The sequence below is a fragment of the Amphiprion ocellaris genome, chromosome 18 (assembly GCF_022539595.1).
Source record: "Amphiprion ocellaris isolate individual 3 ecotype Okinawa chromosome 18, ASM2253959v1, whole genome shotgun sequence".
NCBI classification, from domain to species: Eukaryota; Metazoa; Chordata; class Actinopteri; family Pomacentridae; genus Amphiprion; species Amphiprion ocellaris.
The window spans coordinates 11,853,736-11,877,490 of record NC_072783.1 but is presented as its reverse complement, the minus strand read 5'-3'; the positions used below and the strand labels follow the sequence as shown (position 1 = coordinate 11,877,490).

Below are 23,755 nucleotides of genomic sequence, written 5' to 3'. Positions count from 1 at the left end.
ACAGAGGAAAGATTTCATTGACCCTTAAAGTTATGATTGCTGCCATGAAAACAGTCCTAAAAGGCTTTGTGAAGATTGCAGTGCCCTCATTGCTAAAAAGGGTGGTCGGAGATTTAGAATTCATGTTAAACCCCCCGTCCTTTCTGCTGCCCACAAGTCGAGGGAGAACAAGAACAGAGACAGTCCTGTCAGTGCACTAGCGTTGTCAAGGCCATGCAAATCCACAGGGTAAAGGGTCAGCTCTTTGTATGCTTTCAAAATGGGAGTCTGAGCAAACCACTGTCAGTGGCACAGCTGTCCCAATAGGTCATAGAAGTGAACACCACAAAAGTGATGCTGAAGTGATACAATTGGGGCAACAGCTCACTCCACATATGGGGTTCTATAGTCCTGGGTCTTGTGGAAAAGGGCATCTCTAGCAGCGATCTGCATAGCGGCTACCTGGTGCTACTCAGCTGTGTGTATTAACTGTTGTCTCTAGTCTGACTAGCTGGGTGTGGGATGTGGGTTAAGCTTGGCTGCTCATTTCAGGTGTTTTTGTCCTTTTTTTCCACTATTGCTGTGTTATCATTTTCTTTGCTATAGGAAACAACCGCCTACCACACTGAAAATTTCCAGTGTTATAAAAGATTTGTCTCATGCAATAAGGCAACCCTGTTATTTTTTTTCAGCAGATTATCCAATTGAATTACAGTTTTCGTCTCCCTGCATGAAAATGTTCCACCAAAACAATTCCAACTATAACTACTCTGAAAGAACTCACATCCCTCTCTTAGCTACAGTAACAACAACCATGACTGGGTTAAAGAAATACAAACAAGTCAGGGTGTTTTCCCCTACTGCACAACAGCCTGATTACACAACTGCAGTGGCCTGTGTTGAGGTGTCGCCTATACCTGTCAGTTAGCCTTCAGCCCTTTCACCCCTGTGGTCACTGGCTTTAGTGTCTCACAGGGCCACTGGAACTCCAGTTAGTCCCTTGGTCTGAGTATTCAGTGACAACAAGCATTTATAAATCCACCCATCCATCTATCCATCTATCCATTCATCCATCCATCCATGCATTGATCCATCCCTCCCTCTGGTAAAATTTTCCAGTTCTTCCTGGGGGATCTCGATGCGTTCCCAGGCCAGACAAGATATATAATCCCTCCAGGGGGTTCTGGGTCTACCTCATTATCTCCTCCCAGGTGGACGTGCTTGGAATATCTCCAAAGGAAGTCTCCCAGGAGGCATCAGAATCAGATGTCCGAACCACCTTAACTGGCTCCATTTGATGCAAAGGAGCAGCTCTACTCTGAGCTTCATCCCGATGTCCAAACTTCTCACAATATCTCTAAGGCTGAGTCCACTCTGCAGAGCATTTTGGCCACTTGTACCCACTTCACCCCACTACCCAGAGCTCTTGACCATGGACTGGTAAATTGAGAGCTTCACCTCCCATCTCAGCTCCCTCTTCACCATGACAGCATGGCAGAACGCCTGCATTACTGCAGATGCTGCACCAAGCCACCTGTCCATTATATGCTCCATTTTCCCATCACTCATGAAGAAGATCCTGAGATATATACGCTCCTTCACATGGGGAAGCAACTCGCCCCCAACCCAGAGGGAGCAATCTACTGGTTTCCAGCAGAGAACCATGGCCTTGGACTTGGGGGTCTTGACTTACATTCTAGCCGCTTCACACTCTGCTGAAAACTACTCCAGCACATGCTAAAGGTCGTGGTCTGATGTCTGATGCCAAAAATGCCACATCCTCTGCAAAAAGCAGAGATGCAATCCTGAGGTCCCCAAACTGGACACCCTCCTCACCCCAGCTGTACCTTGAGATCCTGTCCATGAATACCAGAAACAGGATTGGAGGCAAGAGCCACCCCTGTCCAACACCCACTGGAAACATGTCCGATTTTGTACTAAAAGTGCGAACACAGCTCTCATTTTGGTTGTACAGGGAACAAATGGCTCGCATCAATGAGCCCAGTACCTCATACATACTATTTTAGGCTTTTTCCAAATCCACAAAACTATATGGACTGGCTAGTCGAGCTCCTGTGACCCTTCAGCAGCTCTGCAAGGGCTGATCCACAGTTCCACAACCAGAACAGAATCTGGTTTGTTCCTCCTTAATCCAAGGTTCGCCAAATTAAAATAAATTAGATGTTTGTAAATATTGTACATTTGAATATGTAGAATGGGTTAGTTGCAGTACTATGCATGCTTTTGGGATCGCAAGACTGCACCACATTTTTATGAGGTGTTTCACAGAGTCCCAAAATATAAGGAAGCTAGGTGGAGAACTATGATAGTAAACTATACGTTACATTGTAAATTTTCTCTTCACCTTGACTTTGCTCACAATTTTGGGTGGCTAAGTATCAGGTGTGATCTCTCACACCTGTGCCTTACATAGGCACTACTAACGACTGCCAGTCATATGTTGTAAATAATTATCAATGTCATTTGTCAGGTAGAGTAGATATGAAATATGGAGCTGAGTGGACAGATAATTTCTTTACTCAGAAAACAGTCCTTACAATGTACCAGTATGGAATAAGGTGCAATAAGATGGGGCTGTGGGGGCCCTTTGGCTGTGTGCGTGTGTGAATGTACTGTAAATGGCATATGCAAGGCTTGGTTGCGTCGATAAGTTGTGTTCAGCTTCCCTCATCAAATACACACATGCACACACACTGTACAGCTCAGTACTATTTTCCTGGTGACAGAGGAGGAAGCCCAGGCTGCTTCTGTATGATAATGTTCATGTAATTATTTCCTTTTCCTGCCTGGCTGCTCATACACCATGGATGGTGGAGGCATGCCCACTATGGAGAAAGAGGATTTTAGCTCTTTGACTGTGGCAAAAAAAAATAGGGTTTACAGCCTTAAAGCCATCCATTTCATACTATTCTACTGCAGTCAGCTTTATACACACATTGGGTCATCTAAGTGTAAAACATCACCTAAATTAAAATTCTCTGGCACTCTCTGCTAATTGCACTAAACATTTACTTGGCAGAAACCTGACGGAACATGTTGCAGGTCATTTTTAACAATTAAGTTTAATTTGTCTGATCTGCGCCTATGAATGACTGATGATTATTATACATGGGCATTTATAACATAAAAGTAATGAAATAAAATGAAAAATGTCTATGAACCAATAACTAATCAAAAACTCAATGAAGAAGTAGGCTTTAACTTTGCATTTAAAGATTTCAACAGTTCCAGCTGCTCTCAGGTCCTTAGGTTCAGTCTTCCAGCAGTTTGGAGCATTAAAGCTAAAAGCTGCCTCACCACAGGTTTTAGTTTTGCGCTTTGGAGCAACCAAGGGAAACATGCCAGAGGACTTAATTGGCCATACTTTTTCACACACTGTAGGCATATAAGCCATATATGCCAAGGCAATATCATGAAGAGCTTTAAAAACAAATAAAATAGCTTTAAAATCAATATGAAAACAGTGAGAAAAGCAATATAAGGACTATAAAACAAGTCTGTGTTTTCTTCTTCTGGTCCTTAGCGCTTTGGCTGCAGAGCTCTGGATCAGCTGTAGCTGATAGATATTATAACAGTTTTGGGTAAACCTGATTATAGAGCATTGACAATAGTCAAGCCTACTTGAAATAAAGGTGTCTATCAGTTTCTCTGTGTCACTCAGAAAAAGAGATGTTGCACTTTGGTAATATTTTTGGGGTAATCAAAGGCAGATTTAGAGACAAACCCCACATGAGCCTTAAAGTTCAAATGTGAGTCAAAGATCACACCAAGATTTCTTGCTTGGTGGCCCAGGGTAAGTCCATGGGAATTTAATTTTCCTTTTCTTTCTGAGCTGTAGAAGGGTATAGAAGCTTTAAGTTAAGTTTTATTGTGGTTACATTGTACAAAGTTTTGTGACATAAAAACTTATATCATCATATCATATCCAAAATATGAATAAAAAGGGAATCAATTGGTCCTGTGTCATCAGGTGACACAGCCACAGAGAGCTGTGTATCACCAGCATCACTATGAAGGAGCTGACTGTGTGTCCTAATGAGGGGTTACATGATAAGATTAAAAAGAAGTGACCCTAAAATCAGTCCTTTGGGAACCTGCAGGTTATTTTGGAGGCTTTGGAGAACATGTCATTAACTGCAATGGAGAAACATTGCTGGATAAATAAAAGGAAAACATTTGAAATAGTTCACGACAGTCTAATATGGTACGTAAGTCTGTTCAAGAGAATTTTATGATCAACTTTATTGAACACAGAACTCCTATCATGTAGTGTTCACCCCCTTGAAAGTTTTCCCCTTTAACTGCTTTTCATCATTGAATTACAGTCAATTTAATTTGGCTGTTATGAAAAGAGTTCAGAAAAATAACTCTTCGACTCAAAATAAAAACAGATTTCTACAAAGTCAAATAAATCAAATCATAGAATGATTGAATAAGTAGTCACTCCCTTCAAGTCGTTATGTAGAAGTTGCACCTTTGGCCACACTTACAGCATTAAGCCTGTGTTGATGGGTTTTGATCAGTCTTTCACATCTAGGGTCTGCATTTTTACCCTATTCTTCTTTGCAAAAATGCTCCTGACGTATTCCCAGGCCAGATGAAATATGTAATCCCTCCATCAAGTTCTGGGTCAACCTTACGGTATCCTCTGAGCTGAGCCCTCCAAGGGAAGATGCCCAGGAAGCAGCCTAATCAGATGCCCAAACCACCTCAGCTGGTTCCTCTCTGCGAGAAGGAACAGCAACTCTACTCCGAGTTCCCTCCAGATGTCTAAGTCCCTCACTCTGTCTTTAAGCCCAACAACCTGCAGTGGAAACACCTTTCAACTGTTTGTAGCCATGATCTATGGTCTCTATGAAGTGGCAATGATCCTAAATGAAGGATAAAACATTGACTGGCTGGTAAATCGAGAGTCAGTGCCCACAGAGGTCACAGGGGTCTTGAATGAACAATCAGCCAGTTGAAGAAGTTGATACACTGTGAAGAAAGTTTGCACTTAACATTTGGGTAGAGGCGAAGTTTTCTTGGATACGAGAAACATTTCCAGAAGAGATTAAATAGTCTATGTGAGTAAACGTGCAGCAGTATGAGTGGAACCATGTGTGCAAGCGGAGACTGAAGATAAAGAAACTTTTCCCAGGGTGGCCTTTAAGCAAATAAAAAAGGACTCAAATCATGTTAGTTACTGTCAAATGTTGATAGTTTTGTCAAGCTTGGTTGCTGTGGTGTCGTTGAAATTTTTTTACAGACATATTTAATGATGTCAGCGATGAGGAAAATAGAGACAACATTTTGAGACAGTTTATTAGCAGTCTTAGTCTTTGAAAGATCCATTTAGATCTACTATGCATATATCACTGAAAATAGTGTTTTTCATATGTTAAACTGCATGTTTGCTGGTAGATAAATTGTCAATTTTGAATTGCTCACTTTACCTGTAGTGCACTGACCACAATCCACTTCAGTATTTTAATGCAATTGATTACTTCAAAGTGTAAAAGTTGTACCCTGTCCCTGTAATTTAGGCTAATAACATTTTTACAGGAAACTTCACAAGACTTTTTGTTAAATTTGTGAGTCCTACCATAATCTTTAAAAGACGTCACTGATGAACTGTCTTTTCATTCTGATTTTTGACATTAAAGAGTTATGGAAGCACATGTATTGAAGAGTTTTTTCTGCTCTCCCAGTTTACTTTTGCCAACTGAAACTGTTCACATGCAGTTGCATTAGCAAATATCTTTTGTAGAAAACAGAATTTTCCATAGATCAGGGCTTATGCATACACTTAGTTATTTAAAAAACATAATCTGAAAAGAGACAGACTAATATTAATGAGAAAAAATATATAACATTAATACTATTTAACACTTAACATACAGTGTACTATGCTTACGACAACGCAGACTGACTTAACTAGAAGATTACTAAAAAATAATGTAAGATGTGAAGGACCAAGCAAAGGATAGAAATGCATTCTGCATGATTAATGCATCCTTTCTCTTATAGTTTAGTCATATTTCATATCCATTCTTACAAGGCTCTGCAAGGGTCATGGCAAGAGTTTATTTGATTTGTCTAACAATACTTTTGCATCCCCTTACAATATGCTTTACATTCCTTTTGATCCGTACGAACAGTTGATTTTTTGATTCAGTCCAGTCATAACACACTGACAGTTTAGAGTAACACTGTGTAGATACTACAGAAAATGTAGAATGTGACAGTGTTGCATTTATTGCTCATTATCCAGTTTAAAAGGCCAATCTCCAACAGTATCCAATTGTAGCTGTGAGCGCAACTGCAGCTGGTCTGCTTGGCTGTGACGGTGAAGTTGTGGCTGGATATATGGTTATTGTTCGGACTTTAGCCATAATCGTAAGAATGCACAGCCACAGTCAGAGTCACAGCTGTCATCCCAAGGCTACAGTCATACAGTCTGTCTGTGAGAGAGCTGCTGAATCAACTCCTTTAGTTTCTGTTCTTAATGGAATGCTGCAGACTAGTATTTGAGAAGATACGGCTGAGGACGTATCCTCATACGTATGTTTAATAACTGTAGCACAGACACCATGCAGCAGTAGTTACAGTGGGTACAGCAATAGATTTGTTTGGTGAGAGCTGCATTGAAGCTGGTGGACCCCAGACCTCCTAAATAAACAAACAACACACATCTGTTCCAGAGGCACTGCAGGATTAAAAAGAAACAGCTGGACATGTCCACAGCTGAACCACAGCAGCAAAGTCTGAGCAGTAAAAATATCCAGAAACAGTTTCACCCTCACAACCAGCCAGCTGCAGCTGCTTGCTACCTGCAGCTGGATGTTGTCAGAAATTGGCCTTTAAAAATTAAAAGTGAGCCATTAAGTGCAACATGTAAGTGCCAGATTGTGTATCCTTCATGTGATCAGTTTGTGGAGTGTTTCCCTTAGCTGGCAGTGCATCATAACATTATAGCTGCACCAACACATCAACAGTTCATTTGGGATAGAGGGAATGTAACGCATGTTGTGAAGTAACACAAGGGACACAAAACTTGATATTAGGTCACGTTAAACTATTTTGAGGGAATGCAAAACTTATGGTGAAGTAAAGCAAAGGTAGTCTTTTACGGGGTGTGTACATCCCAGGAGCTTAAAGCAGAATTAGATCTACAATGACATATGTTTGGCCAGTTGTGAGCAATGGAAATAAGATGTGAACACTGACATTTACTGTTGAAGTTGCTATTTCCACATTTCCATACCCGACTGTTAAAGAGCAATGCCATAATTACTGCTCCAAGGAATGCGGTGGACTTATGTGATGATCAGCGTTGGTTTGTCTGTCTGTTTATTTGTCTGTCTGTCTGTTATCAACATTACTCAAAAATGGACTAACGGAAAGAGAACAGGCAAATTAAAATCTTTTTAGATTAAAATGAAACATTCGTGCACATTCTTTTGCAGAAATTCAAAACGTCTTGTGGTTGACTCTAAATCCAGGAGACCTTTCTTCACTTGTTCAGTCTGATCCTGCACAGCTTTTTGGAGCTTTAACCAAAACACATTAATAACACTATTACAATAAACATTTGTTAAAACAATGTAGACTGTACATTGTCTTTCAGAGGGCCTGTTTATGGGCTCATTCATTAGAAATTTTAAATGCAACTTGGCGAACTAAAAAACTAGAATACACTGCACAGACCTTTGTCAAGACCCTGTAATGTGTGGAATGTTTTTACTCCACTAAGGAGGCAGAGCCTCGTCTGAGTTATGTGACGATCGGCATTGGTTTGTCTGTCTGTTAGCAACATTACTCAAAAGCGGATTTGGATGAAATTTTCGGGAAAGGTCGGAAATGACACAAGGACCAAGTGATTAGATTTTGGCAGCGATGCAGCTTATAGTCTGGATCCATGGATTTGTGAAGGATTTCCATATTGTGAGATAGCGGCACGGCGTCACTGTAACTATGACAACAAGTGCACATTACACATGATTACAATCTTACTACAAATCAACCGCTGCGGACCACAAATCTTTTAAAGATTTCATCCATCAGAAATCATTTTGTATCCGTTCAACTGGTGAATATAAGTCTAATAATCAATCTCTTTCCTGTTTTTTTTCCACCTTCCTATTCTGGGGATTGTTTTTCGGCTCTTCAGCTGCTAAATGCTCTTCTACACTGATCTCTGACTGTGTCGGTCTGTTGTTCAGGGATAAGCAGGTAGTGGGAATTTTTAAAGTTTGTTATTCTGTGAAAACCTGCTGGAGCTGAAAATGCGTTTTTGAGAGAAGACAAATTGCTAAAACATTTTTGTCTGGACAGCTAACCACTGAGCTAAAATTCATAAAGCTCTTTAAGGCTCATCATAGCTGCATTGATTCAGGTGATTCTTCTCTGTGGAGTCAAGATGACGAGCGTCGCCGTTCACATTGTCACATTGTCGTCAGATTGTCATTTGATAGATCGTTTGGGTGCCCCAAGCTTTTGGTTGCAGTCAAGAAGAGATAGTGTCCCAGTTTGTAATTTGAATAATCCATTCAAGGCTTGAAGCAGTTTAAACTCAAACAACATGGGATGCATGACGTGAACATCTTCCCCTGATGTCCTCAGCTTTATACACCAAATCATTCTCCCAATAACCACCTCTTCATGATTTTTGTGCAGCATAAATGTCACCCTTCTTTGACTGAAAAAAAATGTCCTCAGTAAATACAATGCAGGTAGCAATTTTACACCGGCAAGAAGTTTTCTATAGTAAAATCCTACATGAGTCAAAGTGATCTATAGACATATATATAAACATAGAGCTGTGTCTCAGGTGTTTTGTGGCACAGAAGTTCACTCGAGGTTGAAGTGTAGATGCTGTCTATGTGTACAGAGAACAGACTAAGTGCCCGGGCTGGGTGAATATGCTTTATCATTACAGGGTGCCGGTGTTTGCCATTGGCTCAGGATTTATGTGAGCCCTTTGCTATTAAACACACGCACGCACACGCACGCATGCACACACACACACGCACGCACGCACACACGCACACACGCACACGCACACACACACACACACACACACACACACACACACACACACACACGTACAAAGAGAGCTGATTATTCTTGCATGCCATTCAGTAGAGCACTTCTTTCATATTCAGCTCTGTGGGTGTGTGTATGTGTGTTTGTGTGATGTAATGCCATTATCTTCGCTTGCCTGTCTCTCCATTTTTACTGTCCTGTCTTCAATCAGTACTTAGCTTGCTTACATCTCTGAACTCTCCCTCTCTCTGTGTGTACAAATGCTGCTACCTTCAGCACTTCCCTTTCATTGATCGGGCAGATTTAGCTGACATCATTGTTCCATCTTCATGTCTCTCTTTTTTCATTCTTTCATTATGTGGATCAACTTATTCTGCTATTGCTTCTGTGAAGACAACACGACAGCACAGTTTTAAACACTGACAGGTGGTTAGAGGAAAGCTCTATTTCAGTTCAGTTACATACTTCTAGTCAGTCAATACACGTGACCGCAAAAGTAATTCCAACCAAAAGAACTGTTATATGTACTGATGTGTATATATATATATATATATATATATATATATATATATATATATATATATATATATATATATATATATATATATATATATATATATCTACACTGCTGTTCAAAAGTTTGGGGTCACCCAGGCAATTTCATGTTTTCCATGAAAACTCACATTTTTATCCATGTGCTAACATAACTGCACAATGATTTTCTAATCATCAATGATCCTTTCAACACCATTAGCTAACACAATGTAGCATTAGAACACAGGAGTGATGGTTGCTGGAAATGTTTCTCTGTACCCCTATGGAGATATTCCATTAAAAATCAGCCGTTTCCAGCTAGAATAGTCATTTACCATATTAACAATGTCTAGACTGGATTTCTGATTTATTTCATGTTATATTCATTGGAAAAATGCGTTTCTTTCAAAAATAAGGACATTTCTCAGTGACCCCAAACTTTTGAACAGTAGTGTACATTTATATAAAAGTAGAATTGGCCCCCAGAAGAATTTGTGCAGGTGCACAAACATGCACAAATCAACACAGACATGGCTGCTGGTGATGAGTAGACGACACTTTAAAATTCAATGCCTACATTGCAGTTACTAAACTCTAAAATGCTGTGACGACATTTGAGGTCAGTTTTACCAGGAGTTTGATGGAGGCTTCATATCATTTTCCTCTCCCTAAGTTACCTTACTATTACTGTAAATGATGCAAGAAAGAATGCTGGTAGAGCATTGATAATGGTTTAAGGTAATATATTCATTTTACCACTCAGTGACTCTTAGCACAGCCTCTTATTTCTAACATGACAACTACACGTTACAACTGTTAAAGTTTAAACTTTGGCCTTTTCAACATGATACTCGATGAGTGCGTTTACGTCTGACATGTCTCATACTGAGGGATACATGGCAATCACTTAAGCTTGTAGCAAAATCAAAGAGAAATTCATGTTATTGATAATTTTTCTCACAAATAAATACTAATATAGTCAAACATTTTCTGATCAGTGTTCTATTAGCTGCAGCGGCAGCAGTGTAAACAGACTTGGTAGTAAGTCAGGACCAAACATGAAAATATATTCTTACACTTATTGCATCTCCAACTGACTGCATGTGTGTTTCCATAGCAATGCATAAATTGTGCCAACTGTAAGTGTATGGCTTCATTCAGGCGCACTACTAACACACAGCTCAATAGGTTTGCAGAGATAACGTATTCCCTCAGGTTAGAATCTGTAGCACTCATAGAATATGGTGAAAGGGAGACGCTTCTAATAGCTAATGTAAACTTTAAACTCTTGACCTTCTCCAGAGCACGTTAGCTGTGCAGCATCAGTGATCATGGTGATGGAGCCACTGTCATGACTATGACAACTCACACATACCTCACTAACCTATTCATCTCATTCATGGTACCTCCTCAGATAAGCCCAAGCTGCTCAATCCAAAGATCCACAAAGCAGAATCTGAACCATACTCTGTCTGTCTCTCCTCATCTTTCACACATGTTTACACTTTCTGAATACGTCTACATTTTGCCTGTTAGTCCTCTTATTGTACACGATGTGCAGTCTTTGTCACCACGGGTCTTTCAATGTGAGACATGGAGCTGAATGACCTCTCTTGTCTCTAACCTGGGTGTTTTCTGGTCCTCTCCAGACATTTTTGTAGCACGATATCAACTAATCTGTGGCTTACTGTGTATTTCCCTGCAGCAGGCAGAGGAGGTTGCACAGACGGAGGGCTCCCAGCAGCTCCATATGCAGCCCAGCGATTCATCAGAGAAGCAGCAGCCCAAGAGGTTACATGTCTCCAACATCCCTTTTCGTTTCCGGGACCCTGACCTCCGGCAAATGTTCGGGGTAAGATGACTGCATGCCATGCACGCACACATACACACACATGCAACCGAACACATCACTTTTATGTTCTGAGCCGCTGTACACTGCAGGGAAATTCCATATATCCTGGTGGAATGTCATTCAGATTGCAGCACTGCACAGTACCCCGGCTAATTTTAATCATTTTCAAGAAGTTTAGCAAATCCGATTAAAACAATATACATCCATTATCCATCCATTATCATCTATGGGGTCGTGGTCGGGGGGCTGGAGCCTGTCCCAGTTCACCTAGGGCGACGGCAGGGTGCAACACAATGCCACACAATGAGACAGACAACCATGTGCACTCACAATCATGGCAACTTTAAAATCACCAATTAATGTAAGCGTGTCTTTTGACTGTGGGAGGAAGCCAGAGTGTGTGGTGTAAACCTGCACAGACACAGGGAGAACATACTCCACATACAAACTCCACACAGGAAGCAGGTGACAGTACTAGCAACTGCACCATCCCTCTAAACAGCGTAAGTACAAAAGTACTACTGATACTGTTTTTAGTGCTACAAATATTTATGCCAGAATTGAAGTCAAAATAAATCATAAATATCAGGGCAAAGATGAGTAGAGCAGGTTCTGCATTGAGTAAATAATATCATGTGTGAATGCAGTAAAGTTGTCTCTTTGAGCTCTATAAGGCTGTAAATAATCCACACTTTTACTTTGGTAATCCCCTTAAAGGCCTCTACAAACTTGCGATTTTCGACCACCCCAGACAAAAGATAACAATCATCAGAGAATCGTGGTGATATCTTTGGTCTTGGCTCTAAATCGGTCATCCTACGTCGCACTGTTAGACAGGTTCAGGGACGACCGTTGTCAAGGTCTTGCGACCAAAGACAAGTTGCAATTAAATTCTGACAGTGTCAGAAATTAGGGGTGATCGTCTCACAGTGTGACTGCTGCTGTGACCTACAACAACTAACTAACCAATAGAAAGACAGGATGAAATGACGTACTGATCCGCACGGCACTGGCGCTAAACCCAAATAGATGATTTGCAGCAACAACGGCAAAACAAGTATGTGGAATTTTAACAAAAAAGACAGCCTAGCAGAGTTGTGGCAGCAGAAGCCTTTTTGACGTGTCCTGCAGCTCGTACCACAACCAGATCAAGAAAGGACACATCTGTAGCTGCCCACGGTCGTGGCTCTTTCTGAGCTGTGCCCATATTCTAATCCTTCTCCTTTTTGGGGGATTTCTCTCCAAACACATAAATGTCACAAGGGCAGGGGCTTCGTTCATGTTTCACTAGTTTCCCTGGGATTGTAGGTGCTCCGTTTTTGCTTCGGTTGTTTATTTTTCATGGATGGACAGTGCACGCTGATGACGTTTTATTCTTGCACATTCACGTCAACTCCAGTACATCGTAGGCTGTGATCCAGCTGCGTTTTCATCGTACATCTGCACAGAGCAAACTTCACGTCGTGCCCAAAGATTATTCGATTCATTTCGTACAATGTAGCAAGCTGTGAACTTATAAGATAAAATCGCACAGTGTGTAGAGGCCTTAACCCAAATTGGCAGATGTTACTTGTGAGCCATGCTCCACTTCCGTTTACTTTAAGATTAAGAACTAGATTTATTAGTTTACATAGTTGGTGTAAGCAGTTAGCTAAAAGACTTTTACCAGTTTTAGTTGGTACATGTGGAATTACAGCTCTATGTCTCTGAATAGACAATACGTTAGGGCAAGTCAGTGCATCTAACTGTGTTACAGTTTACAAAGAAATATTGAATACAGTTAAGTTCACTTTAGCAAACCTGTTTCCTAATTTTACCTACACTAAGGCATTACTGGTGGAAAGTCAGCTGCCTTTCCTGATGTTGCAACTCATGTTTGAACAGCAGATTACGACGTGATTGTACACTCCTTGGCAGCATTTACAATGAAAGTGAAATCTGTTTTATTACGACCCCAAGTAAACATAACAGTCCACTGTGTTCTTAGTGAACCATCTCACTGCTGCATGAGTCCTCGCAAACGCACCTCTGCACTTTTGATTACCAAAGAGAGAGGATATAAGGAGGAGGAGAGAAAGAGGACAGCCTAATCCATGCAAGTGGATGAAACTGCACCAAAAAGACACCAGATAGATAGGAAATCAGGTTTTGTGTGTGTGTGTGTGTGTGTGTGTGTGCCTGTGTGTGTGAGAGCAATTGCCTGGGAAAAAGCTGCTCAGCTGTTTACTGATTATGAAGTCTACCTATCTACGTTCACACAGAAACATCCGCCGTTGCCATTGTTACCATTTAATATAATAGGAGGCTGGAGATTTACCCCCCACCAAAACCAACGCCCACCTACCCATTCCTCCAGTGGAATTTAATGTGTGCTTCTGTAGACACTTTGTTCCAGGAGGAGGGGAGTCGGCACGCTCGCTTTCACCAGCCTCAGAGCTTTTGAGGTGGGGAAAAGAGGAGGGGATGGAAGAGCTCGTCAGTGGAGACACAATTAATGGGATTCCTCAGTCAGGTTAAAAGGGAGTTTATCCTCATTAGGTGTACATGGGGTGACAGCTGCAGTTATGGGGGAATTACATGTGTGTGTGTGTGGATTTGTATTTGTGCTGTGTAAGTGTGTGTATTCTTGATATTCCTGGAAAGGAGTGGGACTCTAAACTTTCTCCCAACTGTCTCCAGTCACTTAGTGAGTCTCCAAGGCCCTGAGCACTGCACCACAATTAACCAGTGACATCATCAGGTGAAGACAGAGTGGGGATTGTGAGAGAGAAAGAAGCAGGAGGATGGTGAGGCAGAAGATGGGGATTAGAAGAGACAAACAATCCGGTCGCTCTCAATACAATCAGTGATGCTTCGAGGTTATCCAGTCTTGTTAAGAGCAAGACAGAAAGACTTAAAACATTGAGCCTCAGAACAGTCTGAGCCAGGAAACTTTCTCCATCAAAACATTAGCACATTTCTTATTCAAGTAAGCTTAATTTTAAATAAATGTGATGTTCACAGTTTTATAATACTGAATACAGTGGTCCCTCACCATATCGCAGTTCACTTTTCACAATCTCGCTACATTGCAGATTTAAATGACATTTGGTGTCGTGGATTTTTTGCTATATCGCGGGATTTTGCGGTATACAGGTACTTTTATATATTATTGTGGCGAGCTGTGTTGACAAATGACCCTGTAGAAAGGATATCTCCCTTATATGCACTCTGCTGTTGACTGATGCTCTTATTTTGACACACAGAGATCAGCACTATGGAAAATGTGGCAGGAAGTCATCAAACACGCTTCACACTCACGGACCTGACAACATAACACTTAACCAAACTAAACCACAAAAACACAATAAAACACAAACACTAATAACACTGTCGCACTATCATAAACCACAATAATGACATTTAAACCCCAACACCCTGAACTCCCATGGTGCATTGCAGCACAACAGTTCAGTCATATTGACTGGCTCTGTGATCGTTAGATTATTTTAATTATTTTTACAGTAAAATAATCATTTTCTAGCCCAAAAAATTGAAAACAATATAAATAAAATGCATAGTGTGCAGCGCTGGGCTCTGATTGGCTCAGCGACCATAGCATCAGTCTCCTCTGTCTCCTGTGTGTAGCAACATTCAGCATCTCACTGGTCCATTTCACACAGACGTCTGATCGCTGCATAGTGTTGCTCTGTGGTTTTGTGCGGTGTGTGGGGAGGGTTTATAAAGCCTTTAAATATACATAGATAATAAAATAAATGTGGTCGCTACTTTATGGATTTTCGTCTATCGCAGGGAGAGGTGGAGGGTGGAAGAGGGGGGGTCTGGAACGTTTCCCCTGCAATAAACAAGAGACTACTGTACAAATAAAATACAAATAAAATCAAAATATCTGGTTTAGTAAAAGTTGGGCCTTATGTTAGTTGTTGGGTCCTTCCTATCATCTTCCTTACTTAAGAGCTTTTCAAATATCCATTGTGTTTCCTATATTTTACATGATGGTCCCATGTCTACATAAGGAGCTAGTTTGACCTAAAAATAACATATTGATATGTTCTGGCATATTAATGTAAAAACATTCACGTCATAGTATGATCTGCATTTAACACAGACACAGATATTTACACATGGTTCACCCTATGAAGAGAACTGTTATTAAAAGATAATTTAATTGCCAAAAATAATAAAAATCTGTTTAATAAATCACAAAACAATGACTGAGTCATTTTTTAAATTTCTGATCAGATTCCAGTCATGTCAGATCAGGACTTCATTTCACTGATGTCACGGTTTTTCTAGAATTCAACTCAATGTGTACTGTACTACGACAGTTACAGTTTCAAAAAGTGAACAAAACTTGAAATAAATCCTAACATTTACTTGAATTACAACATCAGAAGATCTACACCTATTCCAGAAAATACAAACTGAAACAGCAATTGTATACTTTATACAACCAATTTCACAGGATTCAGTTGACAGGGGAGACATTCTCAGCTCATTTTACTTCCTTTTGATTCAGACAATTTGGCTCTTTTGTTTGTTTGTTGTTTTTAAATATTAATTTTTGTCTGTTTATGAAAATACCGTCAGTATTGAAGTGCTACTAGAAAAGTCCCCAAAGTGCTTTCAGTGTCACTTCAGAATGGCTGTTGAGCAGTTTTGATCCATTGTGTCTGGTGGCCTCAACTGTGAGGATGTAAAAGGCTGTCAGGACACACACACACACACACACACACACACACACACACACACACACGGGTACCTGCAGCAGACCCACACACAGCTTCTTCTCTTTTCTCACGGTTAATGGGTCAGCTTCAAGGATTAATGGTTGTGGGCCGGCCAGTAGCGTTGCAGTCCAGATTCCGTTCAGGCTCACCCTCCGCCACAATAGGCTCCAGTGCCACTCAACATGTGAGCAACAGCCTCAGTTATGGTTCTGCTAGTCTACCACCACAATGCAAAGACAGGCAATAGCTGGGGCATTACAGCAAATGGAATTCTGAGTCATTTCAGCAAAATTTGTAATAGGAAAGTAATACAAGAGCAGTAAACAAAGGATAATAAAGAAGTTCAATCAGAGGTGATACAACCACAAGCAGGAGGTCTGTCTGTGTGAATTACACTATAATAAACGGTTATACTCCCTCAAACACATTTAGAAGCTCAGCGCAGGACACATGAAAAAAGTCTGATTGTTGTGTATAGTTGCAGCAAGGTGGAAAAAATACGGCCTCGGAAAAGGATAAAACTGGGTTCATTACCCTAGCTTATTTGAGTTTAATTCATAATTAGAAAAACACATTTGGAGGGAAATTACTAGGCTCAGAAGAGCATTTTAATGGTAGAAAGATAATTGACATTCGCAGCACCGCTTTACTGATTCAATTCTCTCGTTTTCAAGATGTGCTTGAAATCTGTAATCTAGGAGTGCACCTCAAATAATTCCCTGGGACTGAAAACTTCCTCCATACGCCGCTCATTTACCTACACACCCAGGGTTATTTGGATTTCTGCATCACTCAAACAGTATGGAAGCACTCCCAGTCTGACCACGTGTCAGCATCTGTGGGGCTTTTTGAGTCTTTTGTGGATTTCTTGTAATTATTTCTGATGCGTGGAACCAAAATGTCTGCCAGTGGATCCTGCTGGGCTGCACTCACAGAAGGACCCTGTTCATTTAGCCCCATACAGAGTGAAACTTGACAAGCTGATGCAGGACCGCTGCCGTCCCCTGAGCCTCAGCTGTGTTTAATTAATAAGCAGGCACTTAGTGAGCCAGCCGCAAGAGGGTCCTTACTGTCACATTCCCAAAGGTAGGGGTCCTAAATGAGTCATTAGATACTCAGTTCACATGCACTCAGTGTGTGTGTGTGTGTGTGTGTGTGTGTGTGTGTGTGTGTGTGTGTGTGTGTGTGTGTGTGTGTGTGTGTGTGTGTGTGTGTGTGTGTGTCTCTTTCTCTCTCTCTCACACACACACACACACACACACACAGACTTAAGGTCTACCCCAGCTGCATGTGTCTGAGTGTGTGTTTGCAGTGAGCACCGGGGGTTGGGTTTTGTGCTAATGGAGTTTTAATGACACCTGCCTAATCACCTGTTCTGAAGGCTTTCAGCATTCCAGGCAGCCCAGTGTTCCCAGCAAGGGAATTCTTTTTAATGTCTCCTGTTCATGGCTACACTCTCATTTGCCTCCCCAATTACTCCATAAGGCTCCTCTCTCACCAGCTCTGCCTCTGAGGAAGCAAAGTGTAATTATAATCTACAAATCTGCTAATTTTCATCAGCGTATCAGTGTAGCGATGGAGCCATTTGCACCGAGTGGGTAGTTAGAGAGCCTGAGCTTTGCCACTGTTGTGTCCCACAGTGGCGCCAGCGTGTTTCTGTTGATTAAGTCAATTAAAGTGTTTAGAATAGAGAGGGACAGTGATACAAACCTCTGCTCTGTTTGGCTTTGGTGCCTTGACTCAACAGTTTCGAAAGATTATATTTTTGGTGCTATTTCCACAGGAGATGCATCAACGACACAAACAATCACCAAAGGACTCAAGAGCTTTACTTGTAGATGTGCTTAAGTAAAATTGGAAAGTTAGTTGCTATTTTCCAGACATTTTTTTGTTGTTTTTTTTGAGTAAGTAAATGAAGCGATAAGCAGATGTAGTTTACTCATGTACTGCACTAAGAAATAGGTTTACTACTAAACTTGTGAAATGTTCACTTATATGTTATTGTCCACATACTGTACTTGATATTGCTGCACTTGTACTAGTTTTTGTTCTCATTATGATCAACACCTTAGTGATCAGTAGAGGGGGGTGGCAGGTTAACAAGAGAGGTCCTTTTTGATCACTTTGCTAACTACCCTCTCCATCCACTAGCAGAGAGGATTCAGGAGCAGAGGGGTTATTTAGTTATATGTTGATCTAATCTGTCGGACTCAGTCATCCTTTACCCAGAGTTGCCAACTCTTACACTTTTGGCATGAGATACCTGCTCTCAGTCTCATACAGAAGACACACAACCCCTCCTTCATTACAAAGACAGTTAAATATGGAAAACAGGATTTATAAGTAAATTGCTATTCAAACTGTTTAAAGACTGTTTTTCAGATGGAAGTCAATTTTCCATTTAATTTGTAAATCAAAATCCAAGTGTCTGGAAGAAAATTGGAGAGGGTCAGAATCCAGTTTCTGAAGTCCGATGCGAAGTTTCCTCAGCGCGTGATGATTTGTCATCCATTGGTTGGTCCACTGTTATTTATCAAGTCCGAACTCAACCATCTACCACTCTTCCCTCATTTTCTTTTCAAATAATCAGCTACAGATTGCGTTATTATTTTAACAAACATCAACTAAACAGCTTGTTTGACTCACCAGGCAGAGACAGACTGACATGCCCACTGAAGTTCTAAAAGTACTACTCTCCAGCACTGTGGTTAACACAGTAGCTGCCTGTGGCGGTTAGAGTGACACCAATACTGCTTCATGATCATCTTTCACCATGAAATTTCAGTTAAAATTTCAACTGGTCACCTCGTACAAGGTGACCAGTTGAAATTTTGAACTTGCACTCTCTCAAAAAAAGGTCAAAAATTACATGGATCCCTGGGCTAACCACAGGCAGGAATCCACATGTGAACTCCAAACCCTGGTTTCAGTGCCCTACCTCTTGTTTGTCAATCAGCACATTCACCTGCATGTCCACTTTGGTACCAACAGCTACAAGAGTTATCTGCTCATCCGGTGGTAGAATTTTGTGGCTCTTGGAGACTTTTCATATCAAATGGTTTGGTCTTGGGCTGAATTTGCCTTTGCCATTTGTCTACACCACTTGTAGATGATCTTTTTGACCTTTATTCAAGCCTCAAAAATCATTGAGGTTTCTCTATTTTGCACTGTAATCAAAGAGGCAATACTCAATGAAAACAGTCATAATTGGCGTGAAGTAGTTTCATTTTCTCATCTTGAATTATCCAAAGTCAATGTGTGAGAGTGTTTTTCTTGACAATATATTGTAGGTTATTCAGTGTGTTTGGTGAACAGAAACCAGAGGAAGATTTCCAATTATTCTAGTTCAGCATTGATGTTATACATTGTGGTGAATGTTCAGTAAGAGTTTTAAAGATTTCAGATTTCAATGGGATGCAAGATCTGTTTCTGTTCAAAAGTTTTTGCTGCTATGTAGTGATAAGATCTTAATGTGGTGTTTACATCTAAATTATTTATCATGATACAATTCTTGTACATTTAAGTATTTGTTGTTTTGATTTTCTTTCATTAATTAATAGTTTAGACTCTTCTTATTATCAGTTCAGATTCTCAACAGCACATTGTACAGAACCTGCAAAACAAAAAAAAAAGAATATCTGCACAAAATCCTGTACTGAACTGTTTACTATTATTAATATATAAATGATCCTTGTCGTACACTTTTGTTAGAAGTTTAAGAAAAAGTGGATACTTTCAGTTTTGACATTCTGAAATCTTTCAGAAATTCTGAAATCATCAGTTCAATTGAATTCAATATGACATTGTGTCGAATAAGCACACAATATTCGGAAGCTTTTGATAAATCAATGAAAACAGCAGCACAATGCTTCCCTCTTTCCATTACCAGAGCAAATTTCATGTACAACTAATTTAACAGCAGAGGCTGTACCTCTTCCTTTTACTTGCATCTTCTTCTCATATGCACCTTGCATATGCCTCAACTGCACTTTGTATGTATTTTTTGCACTACTTTAAACCATTACCTTTCTGTATGTGTTCAGTTATATTCAGAAGTGCAACATTAGTTACACTACTGTTTTTATAGTCTGCAATACATCTTACAAGCTTTCCTTGAAACAATAAACAACATTACTTGGGTTACTTGGTTTTCATAGGTTACACTATAGATTTTTTTTTTTTTTTTTTTTTTTACTAATTTTATCTTCACTTTTGTATGAAGAGTTACACTACCGGTCAAAAAATTTAGAACACCCCAATTTTTCCAGTTGTTTATTGTAAATTATGCATGTTAATGTGTCATTGTACTCTGAAATGAAAGCATAGAACAAATAAACAAATTAAGTTTAAAAAAAAAAAAAATCACTTTAGAAACCAAAATGTATTCTAAGCTTTTGACTCATCAAAGTAGCCCCCTTTGGCAGATATAACAGGTGAACACACTAGTTGCATTCTTTCCACAATGGAAATCAAATATTCTTCAGAAAGTTCCTCCCAACTCTGCTGCAGAAGTTCCCATAAATGTGTGGCACTTGTGGGTTGTTTTGCTTTCACTCTTCTGTCCAGTTCATCCCAAACCAGCTCCATGGGCTTTAAGTCTGGAGACTGTGCTGGACACTCCATGTTTTCAAGCTCACCATCTGGTTCTTTCTTTCTAAGGTAGTTCTGGCATAGCTTGGACTTATGTTTTGGGTCATTATCTTGCTGTAGAATGAACCCCTGACCAACTAGGAACATACCAGAGGGTTCTGCATGGTGCTGCAGAATGCTGTGTTGGCTGTTTTGGTTCAGGGTTCCTCTCACTCTGTACAAGTTACTGACCCTGGATGCAGAGAGATGAGAGACCCAGACAAAGACAGACAATGAGAGAGCAACAAGAGAAAGGCAGGCAGATAATGAGAGCTCTGATCTTTCCTGTCTGCAATCTACATGCACACGTAACCAGGAAAAACATGGAAACGATGCAAGGCATTAATCTTTCATCATTCACAGTTTTGATTTTCAATTGCCACTCTTAAATTAAGCATCATGTGTTTTATTATAATGCAATATGCAAGCTTTGCTAAGTTTTTTCTCTTGTATATTTTTTTCTTGGACTTTGATCCAGTGTGCTCATATATTCAGATTAAACGCAACATTAATGTGTAATATGAATGCAAATCATGTATATGATCTGACATGCATTTTGCTGGTGGACTTTCTTCACCTTCGGGGCTGGTGTTGGTGCTGTGACCTTGCCTTTGCTCTGCTGCCTTCACCATGTTTATTTATTTATTGAAATAAACTACTTGATTCAAGGTCTAGTTATGGGGAGCACAAGGCTGAGCATTACCATACTGCATGGCAAGGTTAGTGCTGCTTTAGTTCACATAACCATGAGTTCATCCCAGCTCTCCAACAGCACAGGCTCAAACTCAGCTTCTATTGATCTGTGTTTTTAATAGTGATATATATTCATGACAAAGCTGAAATTAGTTTGTTTTCTCTTCTCTAAAGCTAACAAAAAAATCCTCACTGTTAAAATACAAAGTTAAAAGACCCAAATCTAAAACCTAAGTAATGAAATTATCTGAGCAGCTTCTTAGACTTACTGAAAAACCAAAATCTAAGTGTGATACTGGAAACAGAAGAGGAAGAGGAAGAAAAGAATAAACAGAAAGAAGTGTCGCTTTAATCATAAATGCCCACATAGATGTGCGTGTGTGTTTTATGTTTTACATGGGGTTCATTGTTGAGTGTCCATGCGCTAACGCTGTGTAGCTGCTTCAACAGTAACAACCAATGCTACTGACATTAACTGGAACTAACACTGTGGCACAAACAACCCCTCATACATTTAACACACCTTAGCGTGCCAAGCAGTGCAATTGTAACAAGATTCCACAGCACATTTTCAGCCAGCTGTCCTCACAACTTACCAGGAAGGCCTTCTACTGTGCCCCAGTAGACAATACCTCCATGGAAATTTAGCTAGAGCAACAAACACAGAACAGGATACAGTGTCCCTTAATTCTTTGAACTGTAGTTCCAAATGTCCTTTGTTCATTTAAACTGTAGTCTCCATGTCTGAAGGCTCTCTCAGACATGCAGCACACACATTCCATTAATCTGATGGTAAATCAGCGTGTCAGCATCATGTCTAAATGTGCACCTTGGTCTCGTTCATAACAATCGTGACAACAATCTTGCTAGGTGGAATCTGGTAACATTTCAGTATCACTTTCAACATTACACAAGCCCCAGCAGGATCCATGTGCATCTTCAAAAGAGCGAGTTGCACGCATTTAATTTGATTCAATTCTTTGAATTATAAATTATCACCAAGAGAGTGGATCAGTCCGAGTCAGGATCCAACAGCAGGTCACACTGTGTCAGCCTACATGTCTTCACATCAGACAGGTCAGTTGTCACACACAGAGTCACAGTTTAGTTTCCAGCTGCTGAGGACCATTTGGAGTTTATTACAAACCTAAAGCATCAAACATCCATGACATCCAGATCCATGAGTGACTCCAAAGAGATACAAATGCATAACAAAGAGCAACAGCAGTAACTCCATTAATTCGGTTTAACTATAAATTATGGGGACGCGTAGGAAGGGCCAATCAGGGTCTAACAGCAGCTTACACTGTGAACTTTTCTTCACCTCAGACAGGTAAACACACACAGAATCAGTTTATCAGCTGCAATTTAATATTTTGTCACATCTTGGCTGCCTGAGGTTGAGTCCTGAGCTTTCACAGTTTCACTGTTGAAGTAATCAGAAATAATCTGAGCTGTTAGTTATGTGGACACTTTGATTTGCTACCATTAGTTTAGATTTAGTCTGTTATTGCATTATTGTGTTTTACACATCACTTGGTGTACTGAGTAATCTTGTGTGAATGATAAATATTATATGCATACCATGATTTTCTTCAGCACTGTGGGGGCTATTTCTGAATGCTGTCATGAGGGAAATTAACAGAAAAATGGCGAATGGCAGAATGCTGTCACTTAACTGATTGATGAAGCAGCAATGTTCCTTGTCTGAAAGGAGCCGGTCTCTCTGAAGTCTCTGGAAGACACATGTAAGTCCCTTCCTTATGTTGGGAGACCAGCTGCACTCTGTCATCTTACCTCCAGAAATGGGCAGCTTGAGTTCTTTTAAGACCAATTCATGGTTTCTGCATAACTAATCTGAACATGCTGTCACGAAACATATCGGATTTGGAACACAAGTGAGATCACACAGAGTCGGAGGGCAGGTCTAGACAGAATTTATTGTTCAAAATAATAATAACAATTAACAACGGCCAGCACTCACTAGCTGGAATGGGGAAAAGAGTTATGGGGAAAGGCCCACACCCTCTCTCTAAGAGGGTCCACGTCCTTCCTCTGAAGGACGGCTGGGGGAAAAAACAGGCTGCTCCGGCGGCTGCAGGGTCTCATTGAACTCGTATGTCCCGGTGTCTCTCCATGACTGAGGCAGTACCATCCCACATCCCCTGCAGTGTGAAGCTGGTCTTTGTAGCGGCTGATTGAATGAGCTGCAGGTGTGAGGCTCTCGCAGCTGCACCTAATCCACTGATCTGCAGCTGCAGAGAGCCTCACAGACCGGAGACACACCGGC

General features: G+C 40.5%; 1 protein-coding gene across 9 annotated transcripts in view; it reads left to right on the top strand.

Moving 5' to 3' along the window:
- The window catches only part of rbfox3a (RNA binding fox-1 homolog 3a), a 611,714-nt gene that overhangs the window by 523,325 nt on the left and 64,634 nt on the right, over positions 1-23,755 (top strand). For 8 of the 9 annotated variants that reach the window (XM_055004447.1, XM_055004444.1, XM_055004445.1 and 5 more), the window contains one exon: positions 11,267-11,413. In XM_055004447.1, coding sequence (XP_054860422.1) covers positions 11,267-11,413 — 147 coding nt within the window. The remainder of the gene's footprint in view (positions 1-11,266; positions 11,414-23,755) is intronic. The other variant, XM_055004442.1, reaches the window with a different exon arrangement.